The sequence below is a fragment of the Aspergillus pseudodeflectus genome, assembly GCF_044049435.1.
Source record: "Aspergillus pseudodeflectus strain CBS 756.74 chromosome Unknown BJX68scaffold_2, whole genome shotgun sequence".
Lineage (NCBI taxonomy): Eukaryota > Fungi > Ascomycota > Eurotiomycetes > Eurotiales > Aspergillaceae > Aspergillus > Aspergillus pseudodeflectus.
In genome coordinates, this window is record NW_027263778.1 from 104023 (window position 1) to 127697 (window position 23675).

General features: G+C 53.2%; 10 protein-coding genes across 10 annotated transcripts; 4 read left to right on the top strand and 6 right to left on the bottom strand.

The window, feature by feature from the left end:
- The first annotated feature begins 186 nt into the window (after positions 1-186).
- Positions 187-2469, top strand: BJX68DRAFT_224201 (uncharacterized protein). The gene is made up of 3 exons (XM_071038231.1): positions 187-265; positions 335-1346; positions 1421-2469. Exons 2-3 carry the CDS (start codon positions 654-656, stop codon positions 2327-2329), a joined length of 1602 nt encoding a protein of 533 aa, XP_070904729.1. The 5' UTR covers positions 187-265; positions 335-653; the 3' UTR covers positions 2330-2469.
- A 496-nt stretch (positions 2470-2965) lies between these two features.
- Positions 2966-3604, bottom strand: BJX68DRAFT_224203 (uncharacterized protein; the record flags this gene model as incomplete). The annotated part of the gene is made up of 1 exon (XM_071038232.1): positions 2966-3604. A coding segment is annotated over exon 1 (282 nt), but the record flags the coding sequence as incomplete, so codon positions are not given.
- Positions 3605-4154: 550 nt separating this feature from the next.
- On the bottom strand, positions 4155-6150 carry BJX68DRAFT_275495 (Zn(II)2Cys6 transcription factor domain-containing protein; the record flags this gene model as incomplete). Its single annotated transcript, XM_071047860.1, has 4 exons — positions 5488-6150; positions 5278-5411; positions 4269-5232; positions 4155-4202 (listed from the first exon to the last, which is right to left on the bottom strand). The coding sequence occupies exons 1-4, from the start codon at positions 5554-5556 to the stop codon at positions 4155-4157; spliced, it is 1215 nt and encodes a 404-aa protein (XP_070904731.1). The 5' UTR covers positions 5557-6150.
- On the bottom strand, positions 6143-7104 carry BJX68DRAFT_261013 (RTA1 domain-containing protein; the record flags this gene model as incomplete). The annotated part of the gene is made up of 3 exons (XM_071044043.1): positions 6143-6215; positions 6286-6360; positions 6410-7104. 3 exons carry the CDS (start codon positions 7102-7104, stop codon positions 6143-6145), a joined length of 843 nt encoding a protein of 280 aa, XP_070904732.1.
- Positions 7105-7283: 179 nt separating this feature from the next.
- Positions 7284-11861, bottom strand: BJX68DRAFT_77304 (uncharacterized protein). Its single transcript, XM_071049743.1, has 2 exons — positions 10232-11861; positions 7284-10179 (listed from the first exon to the last, which is right to left on the bottom strand). Exons 1-2 carry the CDS (start codon positions 11778-11780, stop codon positions 7463-7465), a joined length of 4266 nt encoding a protein of 1421 aa, XP_070904733.1. The 5' UTR covers positions 11781-11861; the 3' UTR covers positions 7284-7462.
- Positions 11862-12386: 525 nt separating this feature from the next.
- Positions 12387-13730, top strand: BJX68DRAFT_224208 (uncharacterized protein). The gene is made up of 2 exons (XM_071038233.1): positions 12387-13270; positions 13430-13730. The coding sequence occupies exons 1-2, from the start codon at positions 12761-12763 to the stop codon at positions 13547-13549; spliced, it is 630 nt and encodes a 209-aa protein (XP_070904734.1). The 5' UTR covers positions 12387-12760; the 3' UTR covers positions 13550-13730.
- A 257-nt stretch (positions 13731-13987) lies between these two features.
- Positions 13988-16170, top strand: BJX68DRAFT_77343 (SGNH/GDSL hydrolase family protein). Its single transcript, XM_071049744.1, has 10 exons — positions 13988-14303; positions 14354-14360; positions 14414-14450; positions 14505-14557; positions 14610-14731; positions 14784-14802; positions 14849-14938; positions 14985-15078; positions 15127-15423; positions 15506-16170. Exons 1-10 carry the CDS (start codon positions 14099-14101, stop codon positions 15809-15811), a joined length of 1230 nt encoding a protein of 409 aa, XP_070904735.1. The 5' UTR covers positions 13988-14098; the 3' UTR covers positions 15812-16170.
- Positions 16171-16995: 825 nt separating this feature from the next.
- On the top strand, positions 16996-17908 carry BJX68DRAFT_261017 (uncharacterized protein; the record flags this gene model as incomplete). The annotated part of the gene is made up of 2 exons (XM_071044044.1): positions 16996-17092; positions 17211-17908. The coding sequence occupies 2 exons, from the start codon at positions 16996-16998 to the stop codon at positions 17906-17908; spliced, it is 795 nt and encodes a 264-aa protein (XP_070904736.1).
- Positions 17909-18507: 599 nt separating this feature from the next.
- BJX68DRAFT_224217 (MDR family MFS transporter) lies at positions 18508-20558 on the bottom strand. Its single transcript, XM_071038234.1, has 4 exons — positions 20296-20558; positions 20173-20248; positions 19803-20113; positions 18508-19755 (listed from the first exon to the last, which is right to left on the bottom strand). The coding sequence occupies exons 1-4, from the start codon at positions 20494-20496 to the stop codon at positions 18667-18669; spliced, it is 1677 nt and encodes a 558-aa protein (XP_070904737.1). The 5' UTR covers positions 20497-20558; the 3' UTR covers positions 18508-18666.
- Positions 20559-21139: 581 nt separating this feature from the next.
- BJX68DRAFT_261019 (arrestin family protein) lies at positions 21140-22472 on the bottom strand (the record flags this gene model as incomplete). Its single annotated transcript, XM_071044045.1, has 5 exons — positions 21140-21328; positions 21386-21811; positions 21872-22169; positions 22220-22363; positions 22414-22472. The coding sequence occupies 5 exons, from the start codon at positions 22470-22472 to the stop codon at positions 21140-21142; spliced, it is 1116 nt and encodes a 371-aa protein (XP_070904738.1).
- Between the last annotated feature and the right edge of the window lie 1203 nt (positions 22473-23675).

Consider the following 23675-nt stretch of genomic DNA (forward strand, 5'->3'; position numbering starts at 1 on the left):
AAAAGCCTTGAACGCAAAATCTCTAGATTCACCTCCCTAGGAACCTTCGAAAAAACACGCCAATGTTTGGCGGGTGGTATCCTATTGGCTGGATCGCAGGTCGTATCTGGTGCCTGGTTTCCAGGGCTGCCAACGGCGCTCGGATAAATAGCAGACGATCCCCCAACAAATACGAGCTCAGGAGCATTACCTTGTCCATCTCCCTCTGCTTTACCCCGCACGCACCCATCATCCGAAGCTGGTGGGCAAATCACTGCAGCAATGGGTACGTACTACCACCCAACGCAAAACCGAGCTGGCGACCTGCTAAACCGTTCTACTATCAATCTACCAGGCTACACAGAGGTACACGATCCTATCACTTGGCCAAATTTACCCTCAACACACCTTTCCAGCACTTGCGATATTAATGGAAACGATTACAGGAACTCTGCCAAATCTGCGGGGTGAGCTTTAACATCAGCCGGATCCGCGGCCCCGACGAACCGCGCTCTGCTGCCTTTGGCGGACATCCGGGGTCCTGGGTGGAGGGCCGAGATTGGTACAATAATGCGAGGCAGCAAGGCGGTCACGACGATGACGATGACGATGACGACGACGACGACGACAGTTCGCGCTTCCGGCCGCGGTGCTCCGATGAAACCGGATGTTCGATGGTCTTTAGGGCGGCCGAGTTTGCGATCGGTCACCCGGCTATGTTTGAGGGCATGTTTCCAGATAATGAGAGCTCGCACAGTGACCCCGACTATATTTATGAAAGTGTCGGAGAGGATGAGGATGGGCCGCTTGAGTTTGACTCCGATGCGAACCTGTCCGAGGACGAGTTCAGCCATGGCAAAATGGAAGTCGACAGTGAAGGCGATGACGATGATGATGAGGATGATGACGATGTCGGATCAAAGGCTGATCAAGAGTGGATATTCAGAGCCAAGCCTATAATCCCCGAATTCGATACCGAGTTCCTGCCAGTTGATGCCCCAGCCACTGATCCGCTTAAGGAGGAAGAAGGTTTTAACAACCAGGGTATGCAGCCTTTGCGTCTGATCCAGCGGCATCACGAGCACATCGCCGGGCCTGGTTGTGTGAATACCGAGGGATACCTCCCGCACGCCATATCCACTGAGGAGATGCGAAACTGCCATACCGTGCAGTGTTTGCTTCGCAAACCACGCAACTGGCAGCCAGCCGCCGCTGCGGACGACATGAACTTTGAAAAGGACAGCGAGTATTTCCTGACGGGACTCGCTGATCGGATGCCGACTGGTCTGTGGGACATGGAGGTTGAACCCGCGAGGTATGGCGTTGGCGCTGGGTGGCAGTCGCAGAGTGCGTTTTATATCGAGACGGTGCGTACCTATTCTATGCTGTCTCTGCATGAGCGTGAGGTTGGATGCCTATATTCTGACCAAGGCCCCGGTAGACACAAGAGGAGCTAAACCAAACAGGGCTTCCTTTTCACCCTACATGTTTTGAAATCTTCATCCAGGCCAGTAAGCAGATTCTCGGGCGCGTTGATATCGACGCCCTCGTGCAGATCCGAGACCGCGCTGCTCTGCAAGAGAACGAGTTCCCCGTCACGCACCCAGATGATGTACGAGACGAGCAAGAGCAGGTATGGAAACACAGCGCGGGCCGAGAATATCTGGTCGCGAACCCCGTCTTTATCCCAGACTTGGCTCCAATCGTGGCAGCGTCTATTGTATCAGATGACGCAACGTTTAGCATACAGAATAGCCCATTCCCTACTAGGGCGAGGCTCCACGACTCGACCAGCGCAAAAGACCCGTTTCTTTCGCTACCACCTGAGCTTATCCACATCATCATCTGGCAACTCGCCTCCCCTGATATCGCGGCCCTCCGCCTGTCCTCTCGCGCATTCACGCACCTCCCCATTTCGCTCTGGCACCACCTCCTCGTGAAAGAAATCCCCGCCCTCTACGAAGCATGGTCGTCCGACCCAGCACCATACTACTGGAGCACACTCCTAGCAACAGACCTTATAAAGCAAAAGCAAGAGCGGGAAAAGTTCTTCCGCAACCTCGAAGAACCCATCAACATCATCCGCCAGGATATGCCCGAGATCGCCGAGGAGTGGATTAAAGATGCTTTGAGGTGGCAGTGGCCTGAGGATCCGGATAGAGCAGAGATGTTGAAGCTTAGCCCGATTCGCCTGCCGTATGAGCGGACGAATTGGTATCAACTCTATAGGGATTTGGTGGTTCATTGGGGGAAGTTGAAGGGGTTGAAGAATAGAGTAAGGATTTGGGATGCTGTGGTGCAGATTATTGATGCAATTCAGGCGTTTCGTGGGGAGGAAGTGTCGGCGTAGTGGGTGCATCCGTCTTAGTTCAGTACTAGAGTCCAGAAACCTGAGATAGAGGCAGACACATGGAAAAGGGAGAAACATTCAAAGGCATGTACGCAACATATGCCACCCAACAAACCGTCCATTCGGCACATCAGTGTCCCATCACCAGTCTATCCAGTCGTATTGACGATGAGGCCTTTCTCCAAAATCAGTGCCTTGTTTGTCATGGCAATCGCTTCTGGAGTAGCGTCCTCCTTTTGAAAAGTAACAATAGGCGCTGCCTCAACCCCCTCCCCATTCCGCCGAGGAAGAGTACACACTAGATTTTTACATAGAATCTATAGGGAAAACCACCAAGATGAAATATATGCTCAGGGTAGACCAGCTATGGCAGAAGTTTGCCTCCTGGTTACTATTGCTTTTTTGTATCTGCCGTGTACACGAGATCTTCGGTTCTTGAGGTTATGCAATGTGTAACCATGGTCTACGTCTTCAGCACTCCCGTTCACTCCTCCATGGTGGATCCTTTCCTCGAGTTGAGTCCTTCCATCGCCAGCGCAACGGCCTTGTCAACGCCGGTTTCTGCCTCACACACGATATCAGGCACAATCCCCACCCCCCCCCCCAGTTCCCACCAGTAACCGGACAAATTGGATACTTGTGCGGAACCCAGAGCACAAACCCTCCAGGCAAAACACACGCGCGAGGCAAATTAGCTGCACCAGCCGTTCTCTCCCCAATGACCGTAGCCCTCTTCCGTGCCTGAAGCCCGTACGCGAGGTCCTCGCCGCCGGAGATCGTGGCGTGGCTTGTGAGGACGTATATTGGTTTTGTAGCACTGAAGACCGCGTCCTTGGGGAGTGGCTCTCCGCGGAGGACTTCGGTCATGCCATCAGAGGGCCGCACCATCTTCAGCCAGGGACTGCCTTCACTTTTGACCAGGTAACTGGCGATCAATGCTACAGTCCTCGGATCCCCGCCTCGACAATTCCGCAGATCAATGATGAGCGTAGCCGCACCTGAGAGGCTCTGTAGAACATTTTGGATCTTATCACGAACACGTTCCCAATAGACAGGTGGAAATAGCGTCATGTCAACAAGCGCAATACTCCCGTCGAGGGTTCTGATATCCCCGTACCCGTAGTTCATTTTCTCCAGTGTGGTCCGTTGTTCCTCCCTCGAGGGCTCCTCGGGTGATATGCCGAAAATACATCGGAAGTGCTTGTCCCCGCTTAGGACTTGGAGGTCTCTTGTTACAGTGCGTGCTAGGTCTGTACCTGACGAGATGTGGTTGTATATGCCCTCCGAGACACGGGCGCGAAGTGTCGTTGCCAGTTGTGCTGCAGCGTCTTGGTTCAGATAATACTTTTGAATTGCGTTAATGATATTTACGATCAGGTCACGGCGTGTTTCGTCGTCCAGACTCGCTGGGTGTTCCGGCGTATGGTCTGCAGTGGGGAGCCAGTTGCGGAATTCGACTTCAGGGTTTTGTGTCTGAGAGGTCATAGCTCTAGCTCTGATTCTGCTGTAGGTGAGCTTTAACAGTGCGATTATTCACGAATGGTCTGTTGTGTATGCTTCACGCCTAATGGTGTTCTTATAATCAGGGCATGGGTCAGGCAGGCGGGGGATGTACGCGGCAATACGAATCACATCGCCGAGACTAGGCAAAGGTGGGGTTGACGCGGCTTCAGTAAGTACGTCACTATCTATGGCAAAGCTCTCCAGCGAGAGACGGATCCCCTTGTGCGATTGATCAAGGATCAGAGGAAACGGGCCTATACACCACTACTAAGCACACAGTAACCACTAGCAACAGAGTCAGACTTTACACCTTTACCACGATTCACAACCCCAAATCCTCCCGTACCCAGTTCAATGCACCGCCAAAGCCCTCTTCTCCTCGCATTCCACCATGTCGTTCCGACTTATCAACCCCCCTGATTCCCTCATGCTGAACCCTCAGAATCCCCAAAACATCACCGACAAGCCCCCTCCCTGAGCCGCCCGCCCACCACACAACCCCCTCCAACCTCGCAAGCAGCGCACCCCAATGCATAAGCACAAGCAACGGCAGCGCCTCGTGGCGCCGTAGACAGTCGACGAACCCGCGATCGACCGTCGCGAGCCAAGTCAAGACTGAAACGGGATCATTGAGTGCAGTATAGCGCTGGAAGCATCTCCGAAGGAGGGAAATTGCTTTCTCAATTAGGGCGAATCGCTCGTTCCCGACATTCCGGCCGCTATTGCTTTTTACCTGAGCGTTATTGAGTGCGCCGAGTCTATTCAGCGCTGCATCCGTTTCGGTGTCAAGCGCCGTCCCGCTCGCCGCGCCCCAGAAATCCGGATATACCAGACACGGGTCCTTGTCTTTAAGCCAGGGCCCCGTTATGCGATTAATTTCCGCCGTGCCCTGAACGAGTTCGAAGAGAGTGAATATCGTCTCTAGCATATTCATCTTGGAATCTTCCCCGCGGCCTTTTGGTACGTGGAGAACCTGCGGAACCGCGATCCCATTCACGATGGTAATCAGCGAGTGCGCGAAGACGACGTCACAGTTCTCCCTTGAAATCTGCTGGATAGCTCGTTGGAACGGTTGGAGCGCGTGGCTTTGATATTCCATTGCAACATCGACGTATACCTGCTTCCGCGCTCGGACTTCTGGCTTCGGACTGTTGCTTAGCCGAACGGCCGTATGCAGTGCTGCGACGGAGAGGAGTCCGTCGAGCAGGAATCCATTCGCCCTGTCCCCATCACCCTCTTCCAGCGCGCGTCGCGGGACCATGACTTGCCATGTATGGTTGTCAGTCGGTTCCGCGAAGAGGCTCTTGTATGTTTCCGTCGAGTAGGTGTGCATGAGCTCCAACTGGAGTCGGGGTGATACCGCCGCCTGTGGGAGTGATGGCGGAGTCTGCGGAGCAAGGCTATCCTTGGGGGATAACACCCCAGGTAAGGGTAATTGTGCTTACGCCGGCGACTCCGTGCGCGATGGCGTAGCTCTTTCTTCCCCTGCACCTCCACCGGCCAACGTTCTGGGATCGGCGTACGCGCAGTCCAGGCCACGGAAGCTGCAGTTTGCACAGGGATGACCTGATTCGTCGCACTGGATTGGTTAGCTCGTATTCATTGTAAGAATTCTATCTGACATGTGACCGGGATTTGCATCGGATTAGGCTCACCTTGACTCGTCGCTTCCTACACACCAGACACCCCGTCCGGGATTTCCGATGAGATCTGAGCGGCGGCATTGTGAGCTTTCTTTTACACTTCTGGATCGCCCCCTGTTTGATCGAGGCTCAAATTAAAGATCAGGATTCATGGCTTAGGCGCCTGGCTGGAGCTAGCTTTGGACGGCGGCTCTCAGAAAGAAAGCTGACGAAAATTAGGCAGTGACGAACCCGCGAGATTTGGACCCCAGGCTACTCGGTCTGACAGCCAATCGGATGTATTCATTCAAGCTATCCGAGACTCGAGGGCCGCTAAACATGCTTTGTTTTCAGCCCCTGACTCAGATTCTGATTGATTGTTTCTGCCCCATTCAGGGAGGAGCAGTGGTGGTCAACGCCATTTCTCAGGCAAAGTGGTTCATTTCTAGTTATCTCGAGAGATGACTGGTAGAATCTGGATCAAGTAGCACGGTTACTCGAAAGAACCCTGCAACTGGTAGACCAGTTTTCATGAATGTAATATCGTTCATTGGCAAGGCTATCTAACTCATCATCTAGTCATCAAGAAAATTCCATCGATCGCTAAACCCTTGGAGGTCAAAGAAGAAACCAATATCTATCTCGTTTATGCAAACTGATCTGCCTCGTTTTCAAGTCATACTCATACTCATTTCAAAATAGACGGGCACAGCCAATAAGGGTGGAAGACCGAGAGCGCGACCACAGCCAACGCAACCATCCTACAAGATCAATCAGTATATGCCATCATCTAGAAGGGAAGCAGCTAGTGTATGCAGCGGTAGAACTTACATCCCATCCAGAATCAAAAACTCCAACTCATTCTGCATGAGCTCATTTCCCCATCCACCAGCCATCTCAGGCAACCTATTTCGTCAGCATCAACTCTCACCTCCAAAGACTGGCAAGGACAGACCGATAAATGCACCGAATGAGCACGGTAACATAAGCGAATACCTCAGCCGCACAGAAGAGATAGAACTTGTTTCCATCCTTGACGGGCGGCTTCTCTCCCCCTGCGGCCTTGCGCGACTTGTATACCCTCCAGACGAAGTCGAGTCCGAGAAGGCCACAGATCCCCATCGTCCCGACCTGGAACGCGATTCCAGCGATCATGATGTTGTTTCCGGCATTGACTCGATCGGGATTGTCGTCACCTGCACTGGCGACACCACCGCCGGCTGCTTGAAGGAAGATCGATCCAACATCGCATCCGATAAAGATCCACGGGTATAGGTTGGGTCGGAGGCGTGAGTGCTCAGGGCCGAGGTAGAGGACGATGTGTTTTAAAGACCAGTAAATGCCTGCGGCGATGAGGGAGGGGGCGAGGATCAGACAGACGATTTGTTGGCGAAAGGCGTTGCTATCCCAGACGTTATCGTGCATCAGTATACGGCCGATATACCCGACCATCTCCATGAGGGCGCCGAGAGCGAGGGCAATCATAAAGGTCCATCCCCGGGATTTTACGCCAACAGCAAGGTGGTAAACCCCGCAAACGCCGAATAAGGCCGCAAAGAAAGCGTTTGCGCCGAGATTAGGCACGTAGGCGTATGTTGTGGCGGAGACGGGGCATTCTGGGGTCACAGAGGTACAGTTTGCGGTGGACATGGTGAGGAACGAGCGGCGTGTGCTGGTATCAACCCACAGAGAGATGGGGCAGCTATTTAAAAATCTACAGTCCGGGGAGTAAGCCGGAGCTGAGTCTTATATCTCCGGCCTATGTTGTGCTTACGCTGCACAGCTTATCGCTCTCGCTCTCGCTCTCGCGTTCGTGTTCGGTTTATGGGGACTGGGCCCGCTTTGCCTGTGCTCAGCCTCCACTGCGCGGGCTTGGCTGCCGATTCAATGTGGATCGATCTCCAAGACTCGGACATCTACACTCGGCTCCGATTTGGTCGGAATGGAAGAGATGATTGCCTCCAGTGTCTCCAGCGAGTCCGCCAACCAGCTCGTTCTTTTCCAACCATCATAAGAGTAGTATCCTCCGTCTCGGGACATTGGAGCTTGCTTGGTTCGCTGGCTGCTCGTGAGATTGATCGTTGCTATCGTCATCGTTTCCTGACGCGGACCGGGACAGTTCAGACACGCCTGACCGCTGTTCTGCACGAGAAAGATTCCCATGGCCTCGGTCATGGCGAATGTCTTGTAAGACGGGAGAGGAGGGCTCATCTTTATCCGTGCTCTCCCCTTCGAACGCCGCGCTGACCCCACTGTAATCCATGATTTCTGGATTCGCCCCAGCGTGAACCAAAACATTATAAACGTCCCTGTTTCGAACCTTCGCCGCCTCATGCAGAGCAGTCCGACCTTCACAGTCCTGAATATCTAGGACTTGCGCCACAGTTTCAAGGAGGCCCAAAGATCTTTCCACCTCGTTCTGGTAATAGTTTATCAGCAGCCGCACTATATCCGCATGCAGTGTCGGCGCGGTGCATCCTTCGTGATGTGCGGCTGCTCTATGGAAGACTGTCTGGGCGAAAATATCCCGCTGCGCGATCAAGGCGCCTTGTTGCAGATTCTGCAATAGGATCTCCACAATAAATGTTCCGCTGTGCACTCGATCCTTCACCGCGAAGTGGAGAGCTGTTCTGCCTTGTCTGTCAGTCTCCCATTGCGTTGCGCCAAGGCCCAACAGGGTGCTAATAACTCCGTCGTTCCCCAAGGCGGATGCTATGAGCAGTGGGGTTCTACCATTGGCATCTAGCTGGGAGATAGGAGCTCCATGTGCCAACAGCATTTCAAGAACTGGGCAATTTCCTGGTCTTGTCACGGCTAGATGCATAGCGGTATCGCCCATTTTGTTCTTGTGATATACATCTGCGCCATGGGAGAGCAGGACAGAGGCTCCAGGTGTGTTACCAGCGCTCGCTGCATAGAGAAGCGCCGAATAACCGAACCAGTCGAAGTAGTCAACATCCGTGCCTATATCCAGCAATATCTTGATTACTTTTCCACTCCAATTCCGCCTAGCGACCTCCAGCAAGAGAGGACCACGTTCAAAACAATCGTGTCTCGTAAGATATTGCAAGAATTTGTCACATGCCGCAGGAGGTTGAAGGGAAGCCCAACAGAGCGCAGTGTCCATTTCGCCCAAAGTTACCAGTTTCACTATAGTGTCCAGCTCACCAAGAGCAAGAGATTTCAGGACCGCAAGTGCTGACTTGGACGACATTAATTCAACAAGTGCATCAGAGCCGAACTCCTTCGCCCACGCTAGCGCAAAGTGCAAGTCACCGACTATTCTGGTAGCTAGCTCTCCTGCTTCATAGTAGCAATCGCATGCATACCGAAAGGCGCTAGTGCTAGCCCGGCCGTCCGCGCCATGTTCTGCCTCACTGTACTTCCAGAGCATCTCTGCGTATTGTGCTTCCTGCTTAGGGCGGTTGCGCCGGTGGTAATAATCACGGAGCTTTTGCGCCGATTCAAACGCCGCGGTCACATCGTGCTGACAGTTTTGCATATAAGCAGCTCGAAGTTTCTCTTCATCCTCTTCCTCTTCTTCTTCATACTCCTCCTGCGACTGCGACTCGCTCCCCTCTTCCCCTTCATCAATGCGGTCACGCCGCATATTCTTTGGGGCAGATATGGCCGCAATGGCTCGCCCTGAATTGCGTTCACGCTGCTGAAATCTTTCGCGGGACTCCCTTAGAAGGCCCGCTGCCTTGATGCACATCCCGTCCGCTTCCCTGTTGCTTGATTCGAAGAAAGACAACACGGCGGAATATTTGTCAATGGCATCGGCAATGTTGCCTAATCTTGAGTCGACTTCCGCCGCTTCCATCAGGTCTTCATGATGTCGGTTGGGACGACAGATGCCTTTTGCATCATATGAGGCGCTATGCTGGAGCACCAGTGCCCATAGCTTAGCAGCTGTATCTAGCCTCTTGGAATAGCGGCAAATCCTGGCATAGAGTGGCGCCACGGACGCGCAAAGTCGGAAGTATTGGCCGTCCGGCGGTTGCAGCATTGCATTAGGAACTTTTGACAGAAACTGGTCCAAGACAACAAGCAGTCTACCCATATGCCTGCGGATAACGTTTTGTTCGGGTATTTGCGTCCCATCGTACAGGTGCCATCCATTGAGCAAGAAGGAGGTTGCGACCATATTAACTGTTTCGTCTGGTGATACCTTTGATTGTAAAAATGACCTGGCAAGATCATGAAGGACAAGACTCTCGATTATGGTGTCACCTTCTTTCCGATGGAATTTCACAAACCCAGAGGACTCCAGCTGTTCGACCACAGCTGCCAGCGCAATATACTCAGCGCGCAATTCCACCAACCAGGATGCCAAGGGAGATAAACGATCGTCAGGTTGAGACTGGGATGCGGTCGCCTGAAAGATACCTCTTTGGTCCTCATGGTTGCCGATTATGGTGGTGAAAGGTATCGCGCCTCGCCCAAGAAAAGCAATTAGTTGCAGCATCCGTGCAGAATCTGGGTTCCTTCGTTGGAGTGCTTCGTAAAGCATGTCGAAGGTCGTCCACAGGGTGCGGCCTTTTTCATAAGAGCCTACGTACTTTTTCATGGGGGTCCGTAGCGTTCTGTCCATGAAGCGTATTTGGAAGTTCTTACTGTAGTCGCGTATGGAAGTTAGACCGTATGAAAGATAGGAACCCGCCTGTTCAATAGCCAAAGGCATTCCACCAAGCTTGCGTGAGATGGTCATCGCCAATTCGTGACCTAGCCGAGTCAGTGATGTTCAACATACATACGAAAGGGAAAAGGTATTTACTCGTGGAATCTGGAAATCTGGTCCCCGCGCAACGCAGCAGAATTTTGGCTCCGGTCTGGTCGTCGACGCCCTGCACCTGAATCCCAAGAAATGCCAGACGTAGATGAAGATCCGGTGACGTAGTAACAAGGAGGAAGTGTCCGTGCTTACACGATGGAAAATAGTCCCGAATGTCGAAGCTGCCAATTTGGTCGGAATCGTCCAAGCTCTCTACGCCATCGAATACAATGATCCAGGATCTATTCGCATCCTGCTCCAGCCATTCAATGACCCTCTCAGCACCCGATTGTTGCGGGTTAGTCGGTGGTCCCAGCCGCAGGGATATCTGTTCGAAGGACTCTTCCGCCATGCCGCGTGACGAACTATCAATCCATATGATAGAATCGTAGTTGTCGTCTCTTGATGTCAGGTATTCAATCGCCAACTGCGTCTTGCCGTAACCACTAAGGCCCCAGACTACGGCAAACTGCCGGGCTGGCTGGGTGATATCGAGGGCCTGTCGGAGATGCTCCAGCTCGGCTTCACGACCGAAGAAAACAGACTTTGAGATGGGGATTTTCGATCGGATTCTGATGACATCGTCTCTTTTCGGAAGGGTCGCCGTTGAGGGGACGGATGATTTCAGCAGCTCTCTCGCGTAACCTGCAGCAGTTCCAGCCGCATAATCCTGCCACTGCTTATTCTTGTGCGAGTCTGAATAGTCGCAAATTCCGCGAATGACCAAGCAGGGAAAGTGGTTCATGAGGCCAGCTGCCTCCATCTCGAAGCACAAAATTCCGAGCTCCTCGCCAAGCCGATCGCGCGTCACAGCATCCTTCATGACCTGGTTGGCAGAGGCAATTAGACCGTAGTAAATACTGGGTACGTTCGAGTCTCTTTCAGGGCGAGACACAATTCTGGCCTTATCGCATGCAGTGCAGGAGGATTGATCAGCTTCGTGGCCATAGGATGATTCAAACAAGATATCCTCCGATACACCAGGGTACACAAACGACGTTTGCATAGAAGGGCGCGACCTTGCAGCGGCCGACAAGTGAAGCGCAATGTTGTTGTCGCCCATCTGATGTTTTGCTTGCAGATCTGAAATCGCAGTCAACAGTCGCTCAGGAGGGTTGTTCAATGACCCGGTTCGATGGAACGAGCCGTCCGCCACGGTCTTCCCATAGTCATATTGTATGATCCCAGGAAACTGCCCCGTGGGTTTACTAACAACAATATCACCCAGGCGAACATCCGCCGCTAGGCTCGGAACTCCACCACCAATGCCGACCATAAGTCCAATGTCGATAGAGGGAAAGGTCGATAGCATCTGCTGGGCAACAACAGCAGCAGAAGTCAGGCCATAAATTCCGGTCGGGAGGCATGCGATGACAATGTTGTGATCGCCAATCTCACCAAGGTGGTAGGTGTTGTGGTCCCCTTCTGGCTGCGAAAGCGGGGCATGGCTAGCATCCAGCATCGCGATCGCGGCCGCCATCTCGAGCGGCAAGGCGCTGATCCAGCCGACACGGTATGCATCATGCGTTAGACGGATTGTGGATGATGACATCTCATTTAAATGATCAGGTTCGCACACAGCGGCCAGCGAGTTGGCTTGTTGAGGAAGAATGTGCCTCGACGCTGTTCAGCTCGACAGCCTTGTCACGTTTCTTGCGCATCGCCGCGGTTGGTTTGCCAATCACATCGTCCACAGGAACACGAACGAAATGACCCTAGATGTGCAAGTTTACTAAAATGGAGTGTAGTAGACGCCTGGTCATTATGCAGATAACATTCTGAAGAACGAAATTGAGAAAGACAAAACGGTGTTGTTAGCACCAAACTGGAAGGTGCGGCCATGGCCAGAGTTTCCGCCAGCTGCCCGTCGGTTGCCAAGACCCGGTGGAAGAGTCTCAAAACAAACTTGCTGACGAATGGCCATGCGAACAACAGCCAAGCTCAAGACGTAACGTCCAGTAGAAATAAAGTCAAATTAATATGACCTGCTTCATGGTACATCTAATCTTCCTAGACATGCCTATATAGCACTCTTTCAGATTGTTCAGGTGTACAGCGAAGAATTCTGTTGTCAAATATGAACCTACCATGCTGGATATATATCGTGCCCCACTGCAACGCATATTCTGCATCCTCTTCTCTTGGGTAGTAGTATATGGTTGTCAAGGCAGAATTCCCATAATTATAAGCCATAGAAGACCAATTCAATCAATAATGCAATTCACTCATTTTTCCTGGATGATGTGCATGTCTTCCTGCTGGAACCCCTCACTGTAACCCGAGGCAGTGGATCACTAATCACGTTCGGATCCCCGAGCTTCGATTATTATTCCTCTCGGCTCCGACCTCAACCCCAGATTATCCAACGTCATCCACAATTCTCTACCCTACTAATCATCGAACCTCGGTCTTCCCTCACCTTCTTCTTATATAGCACGCGCATAGCTACACCCTTCTACGAACACTCATAAGCTAGGAGACGAACACCAGCGAAGCTACGCCCTCTACACTCCTTATACACTACACTCTACAATGTCCTTGAACCCCGACAAAAAACCCGTCGTCGCTGTGATTGGCGTCGGCCCTGGAATCGGCGAGGCCGTCTCGCACCACTTTGCGCAGAAGAACTTCGCCGTGGCCCTCATCGCCCGCACCGAGTCGAAGCTCGCCACGATCCAAAACACCATCAACAGTTCCGTCGGCAGCGCCGCCTCAAAGTATTATGTCGCCGACGCGCGCAGCGAATCCAGCCTGCAGTCCACCTTTGCAGCCATCAAATCCGACCTCGGTGTCGTGGACGTGCTGATCTACAACGCGGGCTCGCGACGCTTCACGCCGCGCACGATCCTCGAGACGAGCTCGGAGGAGTTTGAGAGTTTCACGAAGATCAACCTGTTTGGTGCGTTTTATGCGGCCAAGTGTGTTATTCCGGGCATGCTGGAGAAGGGAGAGGGGACGGTGATTTTCACGGGCGCGACGGGGTCGATTCGCGGGAGTGCGGGGTTGAGTAGCTTTTCGCCGGGGAAGTTTGGGCTTCGGTCCCTAAGTCAGATCATCACGCGTGAGTTCCAGACCAAGGGGATTCATGCGGCGCATGTTATTGTGGATGGGCCGGTTGAAAGTGACATTGTCGGAGGGGTGGTGCGGCGGCGGTGGGAGAGGGAGGGGGAAACGGAGAAGTTGCAGGAAAAGGACCTGTACCTGATGCAGCCAAGCGATTTGGCGGGGATTTATTGGTGGTTGTACACACAACCGCGGAGTACGTGGACGCAGGAGTTGGATGTGCGGGCGCAGAGGGAGCAGATGTTTTCCAAGATGTAGCGGCGGATTTATGTTGATCCGCGGAGACAGGAGAGGAAGTGATCTTCAAAGTAACAGGATCTTTTTCATTTGCGCTCATGTTGGAACACATCAAGAGTATCCTTGTGCTTTTATCAGTTCATAACTTTGTATCAGCTTCATTATGAAACAAATTCAGGGGTACAAATGCAAGTTATCAGCCGCCAAAAATAGGCGACCATATTTCCAAGTGGACTCGGCATCTGAGAGACGCAGCGAACCAGAAGCGCGCAAGACAACGGCGGGGAAATGAACTCTGCTCTGTAAGGCTGGCCGCCCCTTTTCCACCTTCAATTCCAGCACCGTGAGTGGTCCATCTCCCATAGGGCAGTCTGAACCTGGAATCGCGTCATCACTAGCGCAGTCCGCCCACAGCTGGGCTCTTGGAGACCCTGAACCATGTTGCATTTCTGGCCGCCGACCGTTCTGAAAATTATTCCCCAGTCGAAACTCCGGACCTGACCTCCGCCATCATCCACACCTGGCACCTTGATGTCGCTCGTTTTGTTCACAGCCTAGGTGTCCGAAAGAATGTGGTCACCGTCCCTCCTGCTCACGACCGTGCTCTCGTGGTCGGTGAGCGTCTCGGCCACGATTCTGCAGAACGGACAGCCGAGAGACGATCCTTACCCGGGACAAGTGTCCACCATCGATCTCGACAGCTCATGGAGGAACTACGACGCCGATGCGCCTGAGATTTCATACAAGGGACGATGGGATAGCAAACATATTTCCTGTATGCTTGATTTATCTCCTCGTTTGTCTGGTTGATGCTAACTGTCGCAGGGTGGTCGTGTGTCCCCCTTTTCCCTCGATTCGCCTCCGATCCGTCACTAACACGTCCAGAGCACCGGGTATTAAGCTGCAATTCTCCGGAAGCAAGGTACGACCGAATATCCTCCGATCGAGCGATAAATAATAATATTCTGGTGGATAGCTTGCGATAAGTTTCGGTGAACACACCTCCGAAGGCACCTTGGTCGCTTACCGGTATTTACCCTCGCTCCGCTCCATTGGAATGACAACGGCTACAACTTTGCAGGCTCGGGAGGCTTGACTGGCGGTTCTCGAATGTCACCGCCGACGCCACATACCAGTTTGTCGGACCGGGCACGGAATACGAGGAATTGCCGCTTGACGGAGACAATGTTTTCGAGATGCGAGGTAGGTTATTGTCTCCGCGCAATGTTGAATGCTAAGATACTAACTGTTATAGTCACGAATTGGGGCATAGGATAAGTACACCAGCTCACTCACACGTTCGTCGCTCACCCGTCGCACAGTTCAGATCGCCGGCGCATCCGTCGACGTCGACGCCCAACTGAAAAAGCCCCCGCAATATAAGAAGAAGGTGGAAATTATTGGAGGATCGTACGTCGCTCTCATCAGATGGAGTGAGCTAGGCTAATAAATGCAGCCTCACGGGTGGACAATACGCGACCTACGAAACACTCTCGTCATGGGCCTTTGTCTACGCGCAGGGTCTCGGCAATGTTGAATTCGGCATCACAGTCAGTGCCCTCAACTACCACTACAATAACCTCTATTAACAGGCGTAGGCATACCCCGGAGCTTGTCTCGTCGATTTGCAATGTTACGGCGGCGGCGCCCACGGCATGATCTGGTACTGGCACCGAGCCTCCGACCCTGGCTCTCGCGCACGCGCCATGTACGACCACGAGCCGGAAGAGTACGACGTGACCGCCGAGCAACCCGCCGACCTGGTCATCATCCAAATGGGCGGAAATGACCACCGCAGCCCGAACGAGATCCCCGGAGAAAACTTCTACCAGGGATACATCGACCTCATTGAGGATATCCACCACCACTGGCCGGACGCTGAGATTGTCATTATGGTACGTGCACCCCCGCTCAAACCAACTTAACCATGCGAGCCAGCATTGGTTCGTTCGGTCAGAAGACTAATAACAGAAACAGACCCAATGGGGCGTCTGGAACCAAGAAGGCGACGAGTACGAGCAGACCGTCATCTACGAAGAAGAGATCCAGCGCGTGTACGAACACTTCAAGGACCGCAAGTGGCGATTCGTTTACCTCTTCCACACGGATGGCATCCTCGGCCACAACGACATTAACCCCAAGAACCATCCCACGGACGTCGGGCACATCAAGATTGCCAGCCACATGCTGCAGTGGACGAACCTCATGCTGGGCTGGGAGCTGAATCCGCGCGGCGAGATGCAGCACGGGACTCTTTACTGGAACAATATGGAGAATTATTAGACTTTATTGGAGATTTTGGGTCTTCTTCGTCGAGTGCCAACGGGGGCGACTGTGGATATCCGCTGATGTTGGACATATATTTTTACATTTTCGAGCATATATTATACTTTTAGATTCTGCTGGTAGATCAGCTGCGGTGGATGGATTGGACTGGATATAATGTACATTATGACCTTGACTTTCAACGGCCTGTCTCAAGTCCATGGTATCTCCCACACGAGACCGTTTCTCCATTCGACGGGTTCCATTCCTCAACCCTGGTCGCCGCATGCAGCCATCTCAGCACAGATCAAAGCGCCGCCTCTGCGGGCTCTTCAAACCAAAATAAGAGGAATCCACAGCCGCATAACAGCACGCTGGCCAATCCCATGTGTTAAATGGACGCCACTGATCCTCACACTTAAAAATAGGCAATCTCGCACCTGACTGCCCGAGAACCACGGATGACCGAACTGTGGTCCCCACGCTAAGGGATACTGAATCCGGGGGCGGCTGAATCCGAACCCTGAAGCTTACTTGCTCTTCTCTTTCTTTGTCTCACATGTACCACGCATTCAAATCAAGGACATTCCCCCACGTCATGAACAAGATCGACAAATATACTTTCCCCCGCGTGGCCTGATTCAACCAGAAATTAGATCTGAGACACCGCCACGCGTGACTCTTATCCTCCCAGCATCTCCGACACCAAGGCAGGGGAGCCTATAGGCCGATCTACTATAGCGGACCCTGAACCTTGAAATAAGGGTCACGGGGATGCAGTCTTTGACACCCCACAGGCGGCTCTAGACGCCGTCTTGACTGTCTAGCTTGGTGATTCTTGTCTACTGACCAGCGACTCTTTGCCTTCTTGGCGGGATTGAAGGTTTTGAGCTCCGCCATCGTGACTCTTGGCGAGAGGGAGACCGCTGGGGAATTCATGAGTCTTGACGTGGAAACCGGTCAGTTCACGGATGGAAACAAGGTCTTGATTTCGATTGGGTTGATTCGTTGGAGGCTATGCTTGCTCTTGCACTGTTTCTATTTCGAGCAGATAGAAAGAGGAGGGGGTAGACGGGTATAAAATGTCGTGAAATCATGGCGAGAAATGACCCTTGAGTAGCTGAGATCCCAGCCAGATCAAACCTCGATCTCAATATCAAGTCAGACTTGCCCAACGCACAATCTGATATCAATTGCCCATCATGAAGATCAATCTGCACACTACTTTTCTTCTCCTCTTTTCCCTCTTGTTCACCCTGGCGCTCAGCTCGCCAATTGAAGAGACGGAGGATCTCGAAAGTATCTACTCACCTACCTTCCCTCACACAGCATAATATCTTGCCCCTCGCTATAACCCTAACCCCACCACCATCAAAGCAGTACCCACCAACTTCTAACACATCACTCCCCTACACAGAACGCTCCTTCAAAACCGACGACACCATCGAGGTAACAGACCCGGAACCCAACCCCGCACTCGACGTGCGCTCCCCCGAAGCCGTCCCCGAAGCGGACCCCCAGGAGCACAACCGCCCCAACTGCCCGAAACCCGACTGGTGCCAGGACTGGGACTTCCGCGAGTGCAAGTGCCGGCGCCCGAAATGCCCTAAACCGCCGGACTGCCGCGACTGGGATTTCCGCGAGTGCAAGTGCCGGAAGAAGGAGTGCCCGCCGAAGCCCACCAACTGTCGCGACTGGGACTTCCACGAGTGCAAGTGTCGCAAGGAGCACTGCCCAAAACCGCCGGACTGCCGCGACTGGGACTTCCGCGAGTGCAAGTGCCGGAAGAAGGAGTGTCCGCCGAAGCCCAGCAACTGTCGCGACTGGGACTGGAGGGAGTGCAAGTGTCGCAAGGAGCACTGCCCCAAGCCTGACGGGTGCCGCGACTGGGACTGGCGGGAGTGCAAGTGTCGGGTGTGGAAGTGTCCCAAGCCTGATGGGTGCTGGGATTGGGATTACAGGGACTGCAAGTGTCGGAGGTGGAAGTGCCCCAAGCCGAACAACTGTCGGGATTGGGACTATAGGGAGTGTAAGTGCCGCGATCAGAGGTGTCCGAAGCCCAATAACTGCCGCAACTGGGACTTTAGGGAGTGCAAGTGCAGGGATAGGCACTGAGAGGTGTTTGTTCGAGGGATTGGGCAAGTGGGATGGATGGATGTAAATGGACGGGAAAGGCTGACCAGGAGACCACGGAGAGGGATGGGGAAGAAAAGTTCTAAGCTGGGCGGAACAAATTGTATCAGAATGCCCATTGCGTACTGGATCTAATCTTGATTGGCAATTAGTAATGTTATTGGAAACAAACCATCTCAATCCCTACCGAGTAGCGAGACTATCGAAGCCGTAACCATCTTCCTTTCCAATTTATCTCTACAGGCTGGCGCGTAGTGTGAACGCTGTGTACCTCGCCCAGAACCACTCCGTAGGGAGAGCACCTCATGGGCTAGCGGGGTGATCGTCGCGAAGTGCCTTTCTATGGATAGCGTCATTGCGCAGAGCCAACATCTGCCCTACCGCAGCGATCGGTGGTGGAACAGTTCCGAGTTTTTTTCTTTGCAACCTTCTAGATACAATCATTCGCCGCGGCTTCGACTCGAAATCGACCCACGAATCGACTTGCGGTAATCTTGCTATCAGGTGGATCGTAATCTTGCGAGGAGCAGAGGCTGAGAACAAGGTAACCTTCTCAGCTCATCTCTCTCATCTGTAAAAGGCACAGAAAGGTAAAAGCAATCATTTCGTAAGTCTATTAACATTATATATCATATCATGACAGGAGATCTCTATTAGATAAACCCAACCCACCCAATCCAGTCCATCCAAACCATTACGCCCCCGCTCTATAATTCCATCGTCGATTATCCACATCACACCTATGTCGACTCCTTCTCAACATCCCCCTTGGTATTCTTCTCACTGCGCAACCCCTGCTTACTCTCCAATGCCCGATTGAGATCATAGCTCTCGGTCAAGAAACTCAACAGCATCGCAACACCCGACACAGCCGCACAGACGGCATAGACAATTCGTAGCGAGTCCGTATACGCCGTCCGCAGGCCCAGTTTCTCCGCGCCCTCCGGCATCCCCTTGATGACCTCGACGAGCCCCGCGGCGTCCTGCGAGTACTCGCTCGCCAGGGGCGCGAGGCTCGGGTAGGCGAGGAGATTGTGGTACATCCGATTTTGAAATACCACACCGCCGATCGCGACGCCGACGGCCTGGCCCATTGCGCGGAAGAAGCTGAACATGGCGACTGCGATGGCGAGCGTATCGTTGGTCGCGGAGGCCTGGACCGCGAAGCCGATGGCGGGGAAGAGGAGGCCGAGTCCGATTCCGGAGACGATGTTGATGAAGATCCAGGAGGGGATGTTGGTGTCGACGTCCATGTATGTTAGGAGACCGAGCCCGAACGTCGCGAGGAACCAACCCAGCCAGACGGCCCATCTGTAGCGGCCGTACTTTGTAACCAGGATACCGACGACGGCCGCGCTAGGTGCGACGGTGAATGTTGCGGGGAAGAGCGCGACGCCGGCCATTATCGGAGTATACCCTTTGACGGCTTCGTAGTAGAGGGGCTGGTAGTAGAGGATACACCAGAGGACGAGACCCTGCAGGAAACTGCCTGCAAATGAAACGACGGCGGTGCGGTTCTGGAAGATCTTGGGTGGGATGATGGGGTCTGTCGCGTAGCGGTATTCGTAGAAGGCGAAGACGACCAGGCCCGCGATACCGATTAGGAGGGGGACGAGGGTGCGCCAGGAGTTCCAGTCGTAGAGGATACCGCCCCATGTCAGTGGGATGAGGAACGAGGAGAGACTGCCGATGAAGATGACGGTTCCGATGTAGTCGATCTGGCGGAGTTTCTCGGCGAGCGAGGTTGGGAGGATGTTGAGCTTCAGGAACAGGACGATCAGGACTGCGCCGACGCCGATGAAGGGGAAGTTGATGTAGAAGATCCAGCGCTGCATATGTTAGTTCGCGTTCTGATACTGGCAATCAAGGTGCATACCCAAGTAACATCCTGCGAGAATCCACCACCCAAGATTGGGCCAGTAACGGAACCCACACTCCACATGGCAGAGAGGATACCAAAGTACTGGCCTCGCAGGCGCAGAGGGACGAGATCGGTAACAATCACCTCGCTAAGCGCAATCAAGCCTCCACCTCCGACACCTTGTACTGAACGTCCGACAAGCATGTATGTAAAGTCTTTAGCGACTGAGCAGACGACAGTCCCGACAAAGAAGAGGGTCAGAGCGATGAGGATCAGGGGACGGCGACCGAAGATGTTGGATAGCGAGGCAAAGTTCGGTTGGAATACTGCGCGCATTAGTCAGAGGATGTTGAGATAGCCATCTGGGTATGGATACGGTACGAACCTGTGGACGCCAAGAGGAACGAAGTTCCACTCCAGAAAGCTTCAATAGCGGTTCCTCCAAGGTCGCGCGTAATAATCTGGATACGTGAGCTCAAGTCACCTAGTATGGGTTCAGAATACGAACAGGCAAGGCAACCGAGATGGACGTCCCATCGAGGGCAACCATGAGCGTCAACACGGAGAGCGTGAAGAACGCCAGCTGCCCACGCTTCCCCAGTGTAAACTCCTCCATCTCTGGTGTCAAGGGCTTCGCGGCAGGCGCATCTGCGGTAGTGATCGAGGAAGCCACATCGGGCTCGGCGAGGACTGCTTCTTTATTCGACATGTTGCGCAGGAAAGCTTGGTTGCTTGTCGAGCTTGTCTAAAAAACAGAGAGGATATGCGTTGGTTGAGTGGATAGTATTATGAGGGCTGGCTAGGCTGCGAAAATATATACACTGTTTCCTCTCTTGCATTTCAAATCCATCAACGCGAGAGCTTACCCTGCGGGCAAACTCGAGACCCGACCGAGTCAAACGATGCTGCCTCCCGCCTCGTAAACGGTCCAACATAACGAGAGATTGGATTTCTCGTGTCGACATGGTGCGTTTGGCGTGGCTGCTGCAGGGACGGAGGGATGCCACGCCGAGTCTCGCTCGTATCGATTTATCCGCGGCAGACCCCTCCTGCCCGCCGGATGGTTTATTGTGCCGAAATATGGTGATCAGCGAATCAGCATGGGCTCTAATTCAGATGCAGTTAGTGCCGGATCGGAGCCTGGCCCGGACTCGGGGACGGACTCGGGCTGTCCAGGTGGGTGTGATGGAACCCATCTCGTTATCTTAATCCGTGATGGTTAAGACGGCGTTTTCGGCTGATGGTTATTCTTTAGGCATCCAAGCTTGATTAAGATTACTAGTCTATAAGTCTATCGGTGGTCATAACACATAACGATGATGTTGTACAAGTCAAGAATATCCCTGAGTGAGTCAAGTCGCAGCAACCCGGTACTGCCCATCAAACGTCCGGTCGAGCTCATGCTGCCCATACGGCGGAGGAGCCTCGTCGCTCAATTCACTCTCCATAAAGACGGGCGGCGCCTCACCAGAAAAGGTCTCCCCCTCCCAGACGCGATAGTGCGGCGACAGATATATCGACACGGGGATCGCAAGTCGCAGCTAGATTCGTCAGTCAGCAAACCCTCCTCTCTCGGCCCGCGGTTTCGTATTGCATACCTCGCTAAAATGTCCATCAGGATTCCGCATCCGAACGTGGATTCTGAGCTTGTGCTTGATATCGATCCCCATCGCGCTCGTGTCCTGCACGCACTGGCCCAGCGATCGCGGGAGCTGCAGTGAGCGCGAAAATTGGAATCCGTCGGTTGATTTCGTCGTATAGTGCGCGCTGTTTTGGTCGACTGTGTAGGTATCGCTTGCCAACACGGTCGTTGTGCTCGATGTGTTGCGGGTAGTGGGGAGATCGTCTTCGTTCAATGTGAGGTCTCGGATTTCGGTCAACTGTGACTCGATGTGTGCGATTGTGAGGCCGGGGAGGATTGGCACAAAGTCGTAATTCACGTCGACTGATGTTCCGAATGCGACGACTTTGCTGGGCATCTCGACCCGGTATGCGATCTTTTGTGCCCAGACTTCGTCGAGTGTCTGTCCATATCGTTAGCTCAAGCTCCGAAACAATAACCACGATAACGAGAAAGGCCTTACCAAATCCACACAAGCGGGCTTTGGCGCCCGAATCACGCGCAGCGGTTTCCGGTATGTGATATTCTTGCCATGCTTGCGACCAATTTCAACAGTGAAGGAATACATGATCGACGCGTCTTTGAGTCCCTCGAGAGACTCGGGCATCGACCCCTCCAGGATAACATTGAACGGGTACCTGTAGTCTCCGGCCGGAAAGATCTCTGGAGCCGTTCGATACGCATCATGAAACTCCCACGTCTGCTTATAGAATTCGGTCTCGCGTGACGACCGCTTGAATCCAGCTGTGCGGGATGGGAGACTATGCAGTCAGCTTGACCGCACTCCCAAAGTATGGGTATGGTAACTCACGATACTCTCCGGACACCAGTCAAATGTAGTCGGATGTGTTTGACTGGGGTCGCCTCCTTCAGTCGGAAGACGAGATGCCCGCTCAGGTAGACGCCCATCGCCTCTTGTTCTGAGCCGTGGAAGACGACATGGTCTTTGTCGAGCCTGAGGAAAGAGTCAGCTGAAGTCGATCAATGCGATAGAGGCGAGCTCACTGGACATCAACAAATTCCCTGTTGTTGACAGTGTCGAACTTGTGCCGATGGAACGACATTGTCCAAGTGGTCACCAGGATAGTTGAGGATTGATCGATAATGGAAAGTCGCAGTCAATTGAGCGAAACGTTATTCTTTAACCAAGTAGCAGAACGCAGTATCCGGCTTGTATAGTAGAGAAAAAAGTAATTGTAGCTGAAAAGCGCTGCCCTGAGGTAAACATAACGTAAGGCCTCCCAGCAGCAGTTTCGCTGGCATCAGCCGCTCTAAATAAGGAAGCGACGGAGGAACCGAAAACTCCGCCGCAGCCGATCGCACGATAGAGTTTTCCATCCATCATGATCATTAATCGGGGTTTCCTCCGCCGTGATTCATAACGTTAGCTGTTCCGTGTGACCTATGAATTCTGGATGAGTATATCGGCCCGATTGACGCACTTGCACATGCAAATTTCCACGATGGAAAGCCGGAATACCCACTTTAGTTCCGATGGTGACGGCAGTCTCGCAAGCTAGCCTGCATTTGGGTTAGGGTCGATGGTGGAACTGGAACTTGGTGTTGAGTCCAGCCGCAACAACGTGACAAAGAGAGAGAACAAAGACACGATGGCTGGCTGTCATGGTCTCTGGGCGGACGTGGCCGGTTGTCGTGGCTGCAGCGTCTCGCTTTCCCATTCGGTTTCCCGACTGACGTAGCGACATGTGCTGGCTTCATTGGCGCCAGATCGAATCCGTCAGGGAGAAATCGGGGCTGAATGTCAGAAGACCGCCACTACTTGGCTAGACACACTAAATTGATCAAGGCCAGACCAGACCCTGCGCCTTGGGTTGTCAGCCCACTTTATTTAGCCTATTGTCCGCCATTGCGCTATTCTCATGTGCTCGTCTTTTTTTATGCTGACATCTCTCGCATACAGCGTCTTATTAAGCTTGCTAATCCGTTGCAGCGTCAAAAACCATCGAGATGCCTTGCGCTGCTCAGCGTATTGCCCTTCTTCACATACCCCTTTCCCTGCTAGCCAGTGTCGGGATAGATACCCCTGTCGCCTCGTCAGACGCCTGTGTCTTCTCTGTCTCATGAATTACCTCGGCTGCACCGACGACCCCCTGTTCAAACGCAAATAGAGATCTCAGGATCAAGCCACCACTGGCCGAGGCGAATCTTATTATCCTTAGCCGACTCTTAGGGATGCGGATGATCGACGAGACAGCGCATCACGCTTCCAGAGCGACACTGCTGTGCATTTGCGTCGCCGAGGAGCC